Raw genomic sequence first — 14,826 nt, 5'->3', positions numbered from 1 at the left:
TGAGTGACATCTGTGAATAAATGGAACAGCACAGGGTGATGGAGACCTTTTATTGCCCTCGGAGCCCCCTGCTTCAGGAGGCTGCCCTCTGTCACTGAAGGATCCCGGGGCTGGGGGCCAAGCAGCAGCAGCAGCCGGCTTAGTTGGTTGACGGCCTAGAGAGGGAAACACGAGGTGGCTGAGGATGGGAAGTATGGGGGCTTCAGACCCCTAAGGGAATCCCAAGAGCACCCCCTACACCCACACCACAGGGAACTCAACGGGGATGAGGGGGACGGGGCAGGACGAGACCGGGTGGCGGCACAGAGCACACGACAAGCCAGACCGGCGGGAAGCAGCTGGCCCTGCCGCACGTGGGCTGTGCGCCCCTCCGTGAGGAGGACAGTAAATGACCTGCGCCCCAGGACAGCCTTTGTGGCTGTTAACCTGGCCTGGGGCCTGCAGTCAGCCCGAGCATCTGTGGGCCGCGACGCCATGGGGGGCGGGGGAAGGCAGGGGTCTCACTTGGCCCACTCGACGTTGAGGATGAGGTGGTCGTAGCCGAAGCCGGACACCCCGGCAATGGCACGAGCGGCGTCCTCGCGGCGGTGGAAGCTGATGAAGGCAAAGCCCTGGGGGAGGGGGTGGGGTCAGGGACGCTCAAGGCACAACTGGGACCGATGGAGGACCCCTCCCCGCCCCCCGGCCGCCAGCTCACCTTGGACTGGCCGGTGGTCTTGTCCTTTGCCAGGTAGATGCGGGAGATGGAGCCAAAGGGCCGGAAGAGCTCCTGCAGGTCGGTCTCACGAGTGTCCTCAGACAGGTTGGTGACGCGGATGGTGGCGTTGTCGTCGGCTGGGCGGGCAAGGAGAGGCATCTGTAAGGGGCCGGCCCCACCCGCGGGATAATCACAGGGTGCAGGGAGGTGCCCGCCCGCCGGCCCAGTGCCAGGGTGCCCTCGCCACCTCACCTCTGCGGTTGGGCTGCATGGATTCCCCGCGGCGGCTGGCTCCATCCCGCAGGCTTGGAGGCACATACTTTCCCGTCTTGTTCTGAGTGGCCTGCACAGGCTCCAGCTCTGGAGACCAAAAGCAAGGCCTAGTCAGGCCTCCCCGGCACAGACCTGCCCCAGGATGCTGGCGGCTCCAGCCACGGCCCCGCCCAAGCACCATCTGTCAAACCACAGGTGATCGGTTGATTCCTTCAAGGCCTCGTGGTTACAACGACTTAAAGGTCACACGCAGGAAGCTGACACCACCTCAACACCCTGCCGGTGGCACAGGAAGAACGAGAGAACCACAGGGGTTGACAGCAACGTCCAGCCTCACAACACATGGGAAGACAGGTACACAGGGTTAGGGACAGCTGCCAGGTACCTGCCCCCGGGCAGGTGACAAGTGGCTGCTCACCTGGGTGAGTCTGCTCCTCGGTGTGGGCGTGCAAACACAGCGCACTCAAGTCAGGAAACTCACAGACACATCCGGGGAACCGTCTCCCCACCACTCACAGTGTAAGTAGTCACACACACGGCCGTGCCCACAAGCGGCTCTCACAGCCCCCAGTGAGGAGAGTCAGGTGACATCACCAGCAGTCGGAGCACCCACCTGCCAGTCTCTCTCACACAAACGAACATGGCCTGTGGTCACAGCCTTGCAGTGCGGACGCTGTTGTGTGGGAGACGACAGCCCCAGCGGTGGCGGTCCCGTTCAGACACCAGGTGACGACCCACGACTCTCCCAGAGGCGCACACAATCCCCGTCCTCCACCCCACAGCCTGCCAGCCGCATCCCCGGGCCCTGGCACCTCCGGGCAGCTTCTCCTTCTCGCCAGTGGACAGGCCCAGCTGCTCGGCCAGCTCCTTCTGCATGGGCCCCAGCGTGTCCTTGTAGGGGCAGCGGGTGGTCCAGTGGTCGCCCTTGCAGATTCGGCAGGACACGATCTTCTGGCCCTTGAGTTTGTTCATCGGGTCCTCCTCTTCCTGGCAGTTCAGATCCTGGTGGGGCAGTTCAGAGCGGCTCAGACTGGGCTGGCACAACCCCGACACCACCACCACCACCCTGGCCACTAGCCCCCGGCCTCTTGGCCGACTTACCTCTTTGCTGGTGATGAATGTCATGGATACATCATCGCTGACGGTGGTAGTGGCCACATTGGGCCCTGGTGGGTCAAACTCTGAGTTCCCAAACTTCTTCCAGTTCTGAGCTCAGGGCGGGATAGGGAACAGGTCAGGGCAAGGACAAATGTGAGCCCCTCACTGGCACCCTAGACTTACAAGCGCCACCTCCAGGGTGTCTGGGCCTTGAACCCCACTCACCACCCACCCTCACCACACTCCTCAAAGCAGTGGTGATGACAGTTCCTGTTCCCTGAGTGCCCACCAGGCCCTAGCTTCACGCCAGCTCCAGGAGCCAAGGGCAGCTCTCAGCCCCATGTTCCAGATGAGAGAACTGAGGCTCAGGGAGGAAACAGCTCCACAGCCAACAGCTCCTGGTGGGGGCCGTGCAGGTGGCGGACCAGCTCCCACCATGGAGTGATGCTCAGGGGTGTGCAAGGTCACCCAGACTTCCAGGGGCCTTGAGCTAATTAAACAACCTGAACCTCAACTTCCTCCCCTATAAAAAAGGGACCACAATGCTTCCCACACCTCCCCGGAACGCTACGTGGACTGAATGAGAAAATACTTCCTGCAAAGCACCTGGGTCTAACACAGAGAAAGCAGTATGCAGGTAATTGTGCCAAATGTATTTATTGCTATCACTTCTTCTGCTGTGACGGCCACCTGAGGGGAAGGCTTGGCTCTTTTCCTCCTGGTAGACAACCCAAGAGGAGTAAGAATCAAGCCCACCCACTGCTGCACCCGCTGGACTTCTCAGGGCCCCCATAGACTGCAAACAGGCCTCAGTTCTGCTCCAGTAAAACAAGTACAAACAGTTAAACTCCACTTCTAAAAATAAAGGTACCGGGGAAAAGGATTCCTATTTTTCTCTGAGTCAGCTCTGGAGGTGCTCCCAAGAGAGGGGGAGAAGGATCTTACCTTCCTCCCTTTTTTTTTCTTTTTTCTTTTTTATTCTTTTCTATTTTTGGCCGCACTACGCGGCATGTGGGATCTTAGTTCCCGGACCGGGGATCGAAGCCGTGCCTCCTGCAGTGGCCGCACAGAGCCCTAACCACTGGACCGCCAGGGAAGTCCTTACCTTCCTCCTTGCCACAGCCTTTGAGGCCTTCCGGGTCTCAATTCTGAAGGTGCGAACAATCTGTAGACAGAAGGGGAGACATCTGGGCTTCCTGCTCCTCAAGGTTCCTGGGGCCAGGGGATCTTCCTCATCAACGCACCCGACACACGTCATTCTCTCCCTGTCCAAGTGCCCCCAAGCAAAGGGCACCCACCTCTTCCCCAGCCTTACCTTGAACTTCTTGCCATCCTCATCTATCTTGTACTCGGTCAGTGTCTTGATGTTTCCATTGATGACCTCCTTGGGAGGCGGCAGTGGAGCTGGGAGAGGGGAAGACACAAGAGGAACTGAGCCCCAGGGAATGGGGACCAGGCAGGAAGGCGGCTGGGGAGAAGAGGCAGCCCAGGGATGGAGAGGAGTCTGTCACTCACCTCCCGGCAATAGTTCAGGCTCTGGGCTGGTATCCCCGGTGGTCAGAGGGATCCCCTTGAGGAGATCGCTGGTGACACATTTGTCTGTGAAAGGGAGGGTAGGGAACAGGGATTAGATAGAGGGGCAGGAGCTCCCAAACCGAAATGGAGCGACCTTTGGTATGATGTCCGCACCAAGAGTTGAGGAAGGCAGGACCAAGGGCAGACGACTGGCCAGGAAGTGTCCTGGGATAGCCGTCCGGGGACACGAAGCTGGCTGTAGTAACTTCCAGCAATGGCAAGCATAGGGGATCCCTGGCACCCGGGCGCTAGTACAAAGGCAGGAGGGAGGCTGTTACAACTTCCTCCCCCGGAGAAGGGGAGCAGCTGTGCTGGTACCAAGGATTTGGGCGGTGGCATGGGAGGAAAAGGAACTGGCTGGTGAACATCTGGAATTGGAGATCGGCTGGCCCGGATAAGGATGGCGCGGGGCAGGGGCTGGCCGTGAGGGGAGATGCAGGGTCAGACGGCGGTGCCAGGGTGGGGGATTGGAACAGGCATCAGTGACGGCCTGGAGGGCTGGCTGTGGTGATCGGGGGCGACAGGGCAGACTCACCGTCCTCTCCCTCCTCTTCCACCTGGTCGGCCCAACTGGGCTTCGAACTGCGGGGACAAGTTGGCCAGGAGGAGGGCTGGGTGAGGCGAGGCCCGGCTCCCGCGGCCTCGGCACACCCAGCCTTCATAATAACCCCTAGAACGCCCAGTCCGCCTCCCAAGCCTCCCTCCATGACCCCAGACTCACTCAAAGTCTCCGGTCGGCATTGGAACACCTTCTCCACGCAGCCCAAGTCTGGGCCAAAGACCGGAAGTGAGAGGAGCACGAGACTTCCGATTCCACTGCCTAGAGCAGCCCGACCGCCGTGCCCCACAGCGCCCCCTACCGACAGAGGTAGAGGCGCCGGCTGTGTGAGAGGCTGGGCGCTGGTACCCTGCTAGGTAGCTAAATAGAAGCGCATCTCATTTACGTTTTTTAAAAAATTAAAAATTAATAATAACAACAAAGCTCAGTTATTGAGCTTTCACTGTTTGCAGGAACTGTGGGGAGAAATTATTACTTCCATTTTGCAGCTGAAGAAACCAAGGCTGGTCTTCCTTGTCTGGAAAGAGCTTTCCTGATTCAAATGATCAAGATGTCAAGTGGCCCCCTCAACCATTCTTCCTCCTTTGGTAACTTTTTTTTTTTTTAGCCGCGCCGTGGGGCTTACGGGATCTTAGCTCCCCAACCAGGGATCAAACCCGGGTCCCCTGAAGTGGAAGCGCAGAGTCCTAACCACTGGACCTCCAGGGAATTCACAGTAACCTTCCTGGCTCCCTGAAATGATCTTTTCCATTTACTTGTTTACTGTCCAGCTCTCCCTCTAGAGCACGCATTCTCAATGGGAGTGATATGGCTCCCAAGGGGGCCAAAACTAATTCTTGGGTGGCGAAAACAAAAGAAAACAAAAAAACCTTAGACATGACAATGGCTCGTGGCCCTCCAAAGCCAACCCTCCCTGACAAAATCTTATTCCTAAACATTTAATTTCTGTTGTTAGGGAGAAATTAAATGTAATTAGATTAAAACTGATTTAAATTAAAGATAATTCCATTTTTCTCCTATAGAGAGGCAATAATGAACAAAATAGTAAAAACTGCTGTAGACTGCTGCAGAAAGTAGACATTTGCCTGCTTCATTCATCTCTGGGTCCCCAGCACCCACAGGGTGTCTGAACTTAGTGCTCAATTAATGGGCATTTGGGATGGGGTAGGAACCATATTATAAAGGACTTTTAAACTAGACTAATGAGCATAGGCTCTTTATCCTGCAGGCTGCGGGGTGTGGGTGAGGTCACTGACATGTTTTGAGTGGTGACCAATGTGACCAGATTTTCTTGTGAGAAAGGTTATTCTGGAAGCCTGTAGAGGATAGAGTGGAAAGGAATAAATTAGCAGGAGTCCAGGAAGGAGGCTGGGAAAGTAAGTAAATAAAGAGCATGGTTGGGAATTCCCTGGCATGCAGTGGTTAGGACTTCAAGCTTCCATTGCAGAGGTCACAGGTTCGATCCCTAGTTGGAGAATTAAGATCCCGCAAGCCATGCAGCGCCACCAAAAAAAAAAAAAAGACAGACAGAAAGAAAGAGAGTGTCCACACAGAAGAAACTATTATAAAGTTTGTACAGAGAGCCTGTAAACATTTGTGCAAACTCACTCAAGTTTACTCCAAGGAATGCAAAATCCAAACAATGTAGCAGATGGGCGAAACTGTAAAACATTTATCTTACCCAGTGGTAGCAAAGATGTAGAGAAAAAGACACTCCCACACTTTGTTAGTACGTGAAATTATGCAAATTATTTGGATGGAATATTGACAACATCTGCTAAAACTTAAATGCACATATGTATTTCCTTTGAACTAGGTAATAATTCAACCTGTGAGAAAAACTTGTAAATGTATGCAAAGATGTGAGAATAAGCTATCTGGGCGGTATTGTTTATGATAACAAAAACTAGCAATGCCTATCTGTCCGTTCATGGGGCTGTTTAAATAGATTAAGACATGCTATGCTGTAATCTATTAAATGCTATGCAGTCTTTAAGGAAGTAGATCCCTTTGTGGTCATGTTAAAAAATATATTTGAGGGACTTCCCTGGTGGTCAAGTGGTTAAGACTCCACGCTTCCAATGCGGGGCACACAGGTTCAATCCCTGGTCAGGGAATTAAGATCCCACATGCCAGCACGGTGTGGCCCAAAAAAAAAAAAATATATATATATATATATATATATATATATGATAAGGAGAGAAAGCAAGACATAAAATGGCATATGCTATAGGAAACAATTTTTGTAAATCTTTAATAGCACATAGATATGTAAATATATGCAAACTATTTTGGGAAAAGAAATATCAAACTGTTCCTAAGGGATGCTTTGAGAGGAAGCCATTAGGAAGGAAAAGCTTATTTTTGGATTTTTCTGTTGTATTTAAAATTTTTCTCGTGATTTTTTTTGGTTTAAATACAAACATATACATAACTATAAAATTATACTTTGTATATTAATATATAGCACACATTCATGTAATGCATGCGAGATGTAACTTATAAATGTATTTTAATATGTTTTTCATATCCAGGAACTTACACTTCTTCTTCCAGGACTGGCCCAAGGAAATACACATCCAAGTGCACTAAATTATCTGTAAGAAAGTGTCCAGCACAGTGTGGCCTAAAGGATTGGAAAATTGAAAGCTGCACAACCATCATGATTAAGGGATTAGCTAACTGTCGCCCCACTCATATGAGCACCACCCCTTGAGGGAAAACTGCCCATTTCTGGCTGCCCAGAAGGATGTTAACCACTAAACACTGATGCTTCTGGGTGTTTCAGTTTGGCCTCATCTTTACAGGCATACTTCGTTTCATTGTGCTTTGCAGATTTTTTTTTTTACCAGTTGAAGGTTTGTGGGAACCCTGTGTTGTCAGATAATGGCTAGCATTTTTAGCAATATTTTTAAATTAAGGGTTTTTAAAAATATTTATTTATTTGGCTGCATCGGGTCTTAGTTGCAACACACAGGATCTTCCTCGCTGCGGTGCGCGGGCTTCTCTCTAGTTGTGGCGCAAGGGCTCTAGAGCACATGGGCTCGGTAGTTGTGGCGCCAGGGCTTAATTGTCCCATAGCATATGGGATATTAGTTCCCCAACCAGGGATCAAACCTGCATCCCTTGTATTAGAAGGCAGATTCCTAACCACTAGACCACCAGGGAAGTCCCTAAGATGTATTTTTTTTTTTTTAGACATAATGCTATCGTGCACTTAATAGACTACAGTACAGTAGTACTGTACTGGAAAACCAAAGAAAAATCGGTGACTCATGATATTCTCTTTATTGATTGATCCATTGATTGATTTTGATATTTCCTTTACTGCAGTGGTTCACAACCAAATCTGCAATATCTCTGAGGTATGCATGTACTTCCTTTTCAGTATTCTTTCTGTATGGAATACTTTTTCTTTTCTCTCTTTCTTTTCTTTTTTTTTTTTTTTTTTTGGCTGCACTGTGCGACATGCGGGATCTTAGTTCCCCGACCAAGGATCGAACCCGTGCCCGCTGCAGTGGAAGCGTGGAGTCTTAACCACTGGACCACCAGGGAAGTCCCTGGAACACTTTTTCTTAAACATCAAGTGTGTATTATTTTTTTCTAAAAATCAGGAATTTTCCAAGGAATAATAGAAGGGGGCCCAGGGAAGCATAGGGCAGTGGAGAGAAGCCTGAGTCCAAGGCTGAATGGAAAAATGTCCCCGAGCCCTTCTTTTGGTCCTTCTCATGGCACAAACATTCTTTCCACATCCAAAATCTCCACAGGACAGTAGCCAAGACAAGGGCAGAAGCAACCCCTGCAAAAGGCATAAGGAGAAGAGTGTGGACATGCAGGGTGTGCCATCCCTTGGAAATTCAGCAGCAGCTTCGGGGATTCACTGGATGTCACACATGGAATTCCACTTCTCAGTATTCTTCATAAGAGCCACAAATACACGTCCACAAAAGGCCACGCATTAGAGTATGTACATAGCAGATTTATTCACAATGGCCAAAACTGGGAACAATTTGAATTAGTTTCTGCCATAACAAAATACCACAGACTGAATGGCTTATAAACAACAGAATTTTATTTTCTCACAGTTCTGGAGGCTGGGGGTCTGAGATCAAAATGTCGTTCTGAGGCCTCTCTCCCTGGCTTGTGGATGGCTGTTTTCTCCCTGTGCCTTCACATCATCCTTATAAGGACACCAGTCATATTGGTTTGGGCCCACCCTAATGACTTCATTTTACTTATCTATTTTTTAAAATATAGTTAAGTATAGTTGATTTACAGTATTGTGTTAATTTCGGGTGTACAGCAAAGAGAGAGGGAGGGAGAGAGGGAGAGGGGCAGAGGAGGTGGGCTCCCTCCCGCTCCCATCCTCTCCCCACTGCTTTCTCTTCTTTCTGCTTCAACAACCACCAGGCGCCTTTTAGATCAGCCCTGAAGTAAACGTTTATGCTTGGACGGCCTGACTTCCCCGCTGACCTCCAGCCTGGGACCACCGCTGGGAGATGAAGTCTGCGGGGCCCTGGGCGGCGGGCTGCCCAGGCACCTCTTCTGACGCCCAATCTCTCCTCCTTTATGAGGCAGCTGCCAGCTCCCGTCCCTGACTCCCCAAGAATTTGAGCCTTTTTAATATGTGTCGATAATGCCATGAGCTACTATTTAACTTTTCCACGAGGACCCATCTCCCGAAATGCAGTGGTTTTCAGCCTTGGCTGCACTAGAGAACCCCCAGGGAAGGGAGAGACGTCTCTCCCTCTCTCCCCTCCCTCTCCCTCTGGGGTGATGCCCGATGAGCTCAGATGTGCAGATGGCCTCCCCATCCCCTCTCTGTGCCTTGCGTGGCAGCTGGGCCTTCTCGCTGTGGCCCAGGCACGGCCTTGACATTCAGACATTGGTTCCTGCGTGGACACTTGTGTTTGGTCCATACCGCGTGTGGCTGCAGTCTGTGCTTCTCCTGTTTCGCATCTTCAGTAGATGGGGGCTGTGCATGCATGAGCCCTTCATCCTCCCCGCAGACACCACTGGTGCTTGCTAGGCCTCGCGGGGGATGCGGGGGAGCATGGGGGACAGTCCTGGGTCCCCACCTTCTTGGGCTGCACACAGGCCACACTGGTCCTGTGGTGACTGGGGGCTCCCAGGAGAACCCCACCGCAGAACCGGAGAGGTGGCCCCAGAGAAGGGGGCGCACGCGAGCCACGGGCCCCCTACAGCAACAGGTGTCTCACCGTCCAGAGACTGGGTGTTTGGGCGCCATGAGGATGAGCTGCTGTCTGCACGGCAGCCGAGTTTGTATTGTTGAGCCCGGGGAGGCCCCTTGGTGGCTCCTGGAGAGCCTGGCCGCATTGCTTCCTGCCCTTGGCCTTAGAGCCCATCACGGTTCATGCCCTTTCTGGTTCCAAAAGGACCTGTGTTTATAAAGACCACGTGGTAGGACAGCACCAAAGTGTCTAGAAATCTGGGCCAGGAGGAGGAGGGAGGGGATTGGCTGTGCCCGTCAGCGGCCTGAGAGCCCTGCCTGCCCGCAGAGACCTGGCCCGGCACCCCACGGGGAGGGCACGGCCCACGGTCCCCAGCGCCTTCCGTCTCTGGGTTCCAGGAGAACTGCGCGATCCTTGGGGAGCTGGTGAGCCTGAGGGCCCAGAAGTCCCGCCTGCTGGGGTTCAGCACGCGTGCCGACTCTGTGCTGGAGATGAACATGGCCAAGACCAGCCGGGTGGTGGCCACTTTCCTAGGTAACCCGACCTCCCCCTGAGTCCCATTGGGGACGGGGTCAGGTGGACCTTGACTGGACGTGGTGCTGCCTGAGACCCCACTGTGTCAGCCCTTAGGGGTCGCCTTCCCGGACCCTTCATTCTGCTTCGAGGGGCGTGGGATGGGGGGCAGCTGGGGGGGTCGCCCCAGGGACATAGCCGAGCCTCTCCCCCTCTGCCCGCAGATGAGCTGGCCCAGAAGCTGAAGCCCGTCGGGGAGCCAGGAGCGGCCGTGATCCTGGAGCTAAAGAAGGCCGAGTGCCAGAGGCGGGGCCTGCACTTTGATGGGCCCAGCAACGCCTGGGACCTGCGCTACTACATGAACCAGGTGGAGGAGACGCGCTACCACGTGGACCAGAACCTGCTCAATGAGTCCTTCCCCACGCAGGTGGTCACGCGCGGGCTGCTGGGCATCTCCCAGGAGCTGCTGGGGCTGACCTTCGACCTGGAGGAGGGCGCCAACGTGTGGCACGAAGACATGAGGCTCTACATGGTCCAGGATGCAGCCTCGGGCAAGGTCCTCCATCAGCAAGTTCTACCTGGACCTCTACCCTCGGTGCGTGCGTGGGGGAACCTGTCGGCCATGGGCCGGGGCTCCTCTGCGGAAGCTGGGCCTCACCCTGCGTCCCTCCCCAGGGAAGGGAAGTCCGAGTTTGTATTGTTTGTATTTTTTTTTAATATTTATTTATTTGGCTGCATCGGGTCTTAGTTGCGGCACACAGTCTTCTCTCTAGTTGTGGCACACAGGCTCCAGAGCGCACGGACTTGGTTGCCCCTCGGCACTTGGGATCTCAGTTCCCAGATCAGGGATCAAACCCGCGTCTCCAATACTCGGTCTCCAATTTTTTTTTTTTATTTTTTTTTATTTTTTTTTTTTTATTTTTTGCGGTATGCGGGCCTCTCACTGTTGTGGCCTCCCCCGTTGCGGAGCACAGGCTCCGGACGCGCAGGCTCCGGACGCGCAGGCTCAGCGGCCATGGCTCAGCGGCCATGGCTCACGGGCCCAGCCGCTCCGCGGCATATGGGATCCTCCCAGACCGGGGCACGAACCCGCATCCCCTGCATCGGCAGGCGGACTCTCAACCACTTGCGCCACCAGGGAGGCCCCCTCGGTCTCCAATTTTGAGCTCTCTTTCTCCTTTCTTGATTGAGCCGGCCTCCGAAAGGTTGGAAATAGATTCACCGGTGGTTTTTGTAAGGTTGCTGATCTGAGGCGTAGCTGAAGGTTCCTTTGCGGTTGGCTGGAGCGATATATGGGGAATATTTGAGGGGGTGGCTGGGGAAGAGGACACCATGCTGGCTGTCGAAGTGGAGAGAGGCGAAGTCGCTCTGGAAGCATGAAGTGTCTGCAGGCCATCGGCTTCATCTTCTGTCTGTACCTTCCTCGTCAACTATGAAGGTCGGGTGAATATGCCCTTTAAAGGTTCGCACTGGAAATACCGAACTCCTGCCACTGAGCCATCGTCTTGCCTGTGGGTTCATCTAAAATGATCCCGGCCCATTGGCCTGGTGCAAACTGGGTTTCTCCCAGGAACTGGATAAATCCAGGCTTATTCCCATTCACCCAAACTCGCTCCCCAACTCGAAAGTCATCCACAAACTCCTCTTGTGTCTCAGCAAACGGCCTGCTTCGGCCTGCAGCCGGGCTTCCTGTGGCAGGACGGGAGCCGCCATCGCCATCGCGGCCATGGTGGCCAACTTCACCAAGCCCACGCCCGACGCACCCTCCCTGCTGCAGCACGATGAGCTGGAGACCTACTTCCACGAGTTTGGGCACGTGATGCACCAGCTCTGCTTCCAGGTGGGTGCGGGCGCGGGGCTGCAGGCAGGGGGTGGGGAGGGTCCGGGCGCGCTCGTGGTCCTCAGGCAGGCCCTCGCCACGGGATTCTTCCGCTGATGTCACCCCGCATGTGGCGACGCCCTCAGGGTCAGCTTCCATCATCAAACCCCAAGCACTCGGTGCATAAACAATGGAAAAGGATGTCCTGGAAGCTCTGGAGGCTGGAAGACCCAGATCAAGGTGTCAGGGCTGGTTCCCTACATATTAAATACATGTACTCAAGAGTGGCCTTTAAAAAAGACAAAAGAAAGGAACATTGCCTGCAAGTCTGGTGACAGGCGGTGATGAGAACCAGAGGGAAGGCTCTGGGGCCGGGAACGCCGCGCCCAGCGAGGCCCTGGGGCTGCTGTCAGTCTCCGTGGAGGCTCAGCAAGTCCCAGTGACCTCCCCACGGGGGGGCTCCCAGCTGAGCATCTGGGCCCAGGACCCACTGCTCGTTCAGTCTTCCTGCGGTCAGCCCTCCGTCCTGAGAGCGATGCTCTCACAGGCTGCACCGGAGCGCGTGGGGACAGTTTACTGAGCTGTGCAGCCGTCACTACTGCCATGTTTTGGACCATTTCCATCACCCCGAAAATGTCCCACATGCCCTTAGCTATCACTCCGTCCCCTCGCCAGCCCCTGACAACCAGGAACCCACTCTCTGACTGTGCATCTACCTGTTCTGGACGTTTCCCCTCAGTGGAGTCACACCCTGTGTGTCCTTCTGTGTCTGGCTTCCCTCACTGAGCATTGTGTTCTCAGGGTCCATCCACATGGCAGCGAGTGTCAGGGCTTCACCCTTCTGTGTAGCTGAGGGACGTCCCCATGTGTGGGGGGACCTCTTATTACAAGTATGTTTATGAGCAGAAGGTTTTGACTTTGAAGTTCAGTCTATTAACTGTTTTCTTGCCCGTTTTGTGTCCTGTGGAAAAAATCCGTCTCTAACCCGAGGCACTGAGTTTCTCCTGCCTAGTTTCTTCTGCCTTTTCTGCCTAGAAGTTTTGTAATCAAGCCTTTAATTTTGTTGTTGTCCACTATGGTGGAGTGTTGTCTGTGGTGTGAGGCTGGGGGTCACCCTCTGTCACCACGTTGTCGCCACCGATCCCCACGCGGCCACATGTGATGTGTGTTTCTGTTTAAAGACACCTGGTCTGATAGCAATTGTTGATTCACTCACTGCGGGGTTGTAACCCTTGCCTGAAGGAAGCTCATCTAACACACGCACTGTCCCCGTGAGCACGTCACCGCCCTCCTGCACTTGGGACACCGGCCAACACTTCAGCACTATGCTCAGAGCCGTGTTGAGCAGAGAAATCACCCCCAAAACACAAAAATGCACACATTGGGACGTTCAGCAGACCCCGAGAAGGACGCTTGTTTGCAGCTGGGGCTGGAACCGGAAGTTGGGGGTCGAGTGACCCAGGAGTGAGGAGGCAGCATCTGCCCTGCTCCCTGGGGCCTGGGAAGGACGTGCCGGGGTCACTGGGCTCGTGTGGACCCACACCTGCCGGGCCTGGGTTCCAGCCGCACTGCGTCAGGCACCGTGTCTTCAGGAAGAATTTCAGGCACAAGAGGAACGAGCACCTGCCAACGGCCGCCATCCGGATCCTCTGTGTCTGCGCCTTTGCCTCCTGGGCGCGGGGCTTTGGCTGGAGAGTGTTGGCTCCGTGGGTGGGGAGGGGGCGCGGTGACCCGCAGGACGGCTGGCTCTCTGCCTCACTGTGTCCCGGGCAGGTCTGGGGTCCAGGGTGGGGCCCTCCTGCAGCTCCACAGGCCGCTTTGCAGGCCGAGTTCGCCACGGGGAGCGGGACTTCGTGGAGGCACCTTCGCACGTGCTGGAGAACGGGGTGTGGGAGGTGGAGGTGCTGCTCAGGATGTCTCAGCACCACTGCACGGGCATCGCTGTCCCCCAGGAGCTGCTAGACAAGCTCATTAAGTCCCGGCAGGCCAACCCAGGTGCGAACAGGCCGAGGGAAGGGAAGGGGGCTCCCAGACCGCCTGGCTGGAAAGCGTGGCCTGGACACAGAGCCAGCGACCAGCCCCATCTCCTTCCTCCTGCACAGAGGCTGGGGGACGACGGGAGGCTGATGAGCGTGGCATCCGCCTTCACCCCCTCCCTCCTCTCTGGGCTGAGCCCTGTGGCCCTGCAGGGTCCCAGTGGGCCCAGCCCCCTGGGGCCCGTCCCTTCAGGTCCTCCCAGCTGCCTGACACCCCTCTGCCCCCAGCGTGGGCCCCAGAGCCCTCAGCTCTTCCCACCCCTCGTCCAGCCGGATGGGGTCCCTGCGGCACCCTGGACAGGCGGGCTATGGGCAACCCGGCCTCTCCCGGGTGGCAGCCCCATGGGGTGGGGAGGGGGGCGGGCACGGCGAGCCACCCATGGTCGAGCGCGTCACCTCGGTGGGGGACGTGTGGTGCCGTGGCTGCACATGTCCTGATGGCCGGGATCAGACCCAGCTCTGCCACCAACTGGCTGGGTGCCTGGAGGCCAGTCACTGGACCCCGTTGTCCCTGTTCACCCTCTGCAATGTGCGTGACCCGAGGACCCCCTCACAGGTGGTCGTGAGTGCTGACCAAGTCGGTTTGTGTGGAGGACAGAGAACAGTGAGGCCAGCAGATGAGGAAAGAGCTTGTCACTAGCGGTTCTGGGCAGGGGCCCGCCTCGTCACCTAGGGCCTCCCGGGAGCAGCAATGAGGGGAGGGGTGGCTGGGGACTGGAGCCTGAGGTGTGGGTCCCCGGGAAGGAGCAGGCTCAGGATCGGCTAGAATGACCCGGTGCTCTGGGCCTACCCAGGGTGATGAGTGCAGGGGGACTGTGGCCCCGAGTGTGGGAGCCCCGTACAGAAGGGGCTGGGCTGCAGCCCTGCGCTGGCTGGTTTGCGTCAAAAGTGAAAGACGCGGTTAACGCTCAGCGTGGGTACCAGGCTCAACCCACTGTGTTCCATCTCTACAATGGAGTACCACGTAGCAATAAAGAGGGGCAAATGACATTGATGCATGGTGACATGGATGCATGTCACAGACACAAAAGAATAGATACCATATGATTCCATTGGTGTGAAAT

General features: G+C 55.1%; 2 protein-coding genes across 2 annotated transcripts; one reads left to right on the top strand and one right to left on the bottom strand.

Moving 5' to 3' along the window:
• Positions 1 to 36: 36 nt before the first annotated feature.
• On the bottom strand, positions 37 to 4,447 carry EIF3G (eukaryotic translation initiation factor 3 subunit G). Its single transcript, XM_060094189.1, has 11 exons — positions 4,365 to 4,447; positions 4,179 to 4,225; positions 3,584 to 3,667; positions 3,384 to 3,472; positions 3,174 to 3,233; positions 2,072 to 2,176; positions 1,783 to 1,972; positions 950 to 1,057; positions 698 to 834; positions 505 to 611; positions 37 to 155 (listed from the first exon to the last, which is right to left on the bottom strand). Exons 1-11 carry the CDS (start codon positions 4,382 to 4,384, stop codon positions 140 to 142), a joined length of 963 nt encoding a protein of 320 aa, XP_059950172.1. The 5' UTR covers positions 4,385 to 4,447; the 3' UTR covers positions 37 to 139.
• A 4,538-nt stretch (positions 4,448 to 8,985) lies between these two features.
• Positions 8,986 to 14,402, top strand: LOC132486939 (uncharacterized). Its single transcript, XM_060094479.1, is given in 11 exon segments — positions 8,986 to 9,220; positions 9,335 to 9,481; positions 9,722 to 9,928; positions 10,132 to 10,469; positions 10,471 to 10,502; positions 10,583 to 10,597; positions 11,536 to 11,616; positions 11,618 to 11,757; positions 13,539 to 13,721; positions 13,829 to 13,922; positions 13,991 to 14,402. Coding segments are annotated over 11 exon segments (1,884 nt in total).
• The last annotated feature ends 424 nt before the right edge of the window (positions 14,403 to 14,826 follow it).

This window comes from Mesoplodon densirostris, chromosome 3, assembly GCF_025265405.1.
Source record: "Mesoplodon densirostris isolate mMesDen1 chromosome 3, mMesDen1 primary haplotype, whole genome shotgun sequence".
NCBI classification, from domain to species: Eukaryota; Metazoa; Chordata; class Mammalia; order Artiodactyla; family Ziphiidae; genus Mesoplodon; species Mesoplodon densirostris.
Note: the sequence above shows the minus strand (reverse complement) of the source record. Positions and strands in the feature narration are given on the sequence as shown.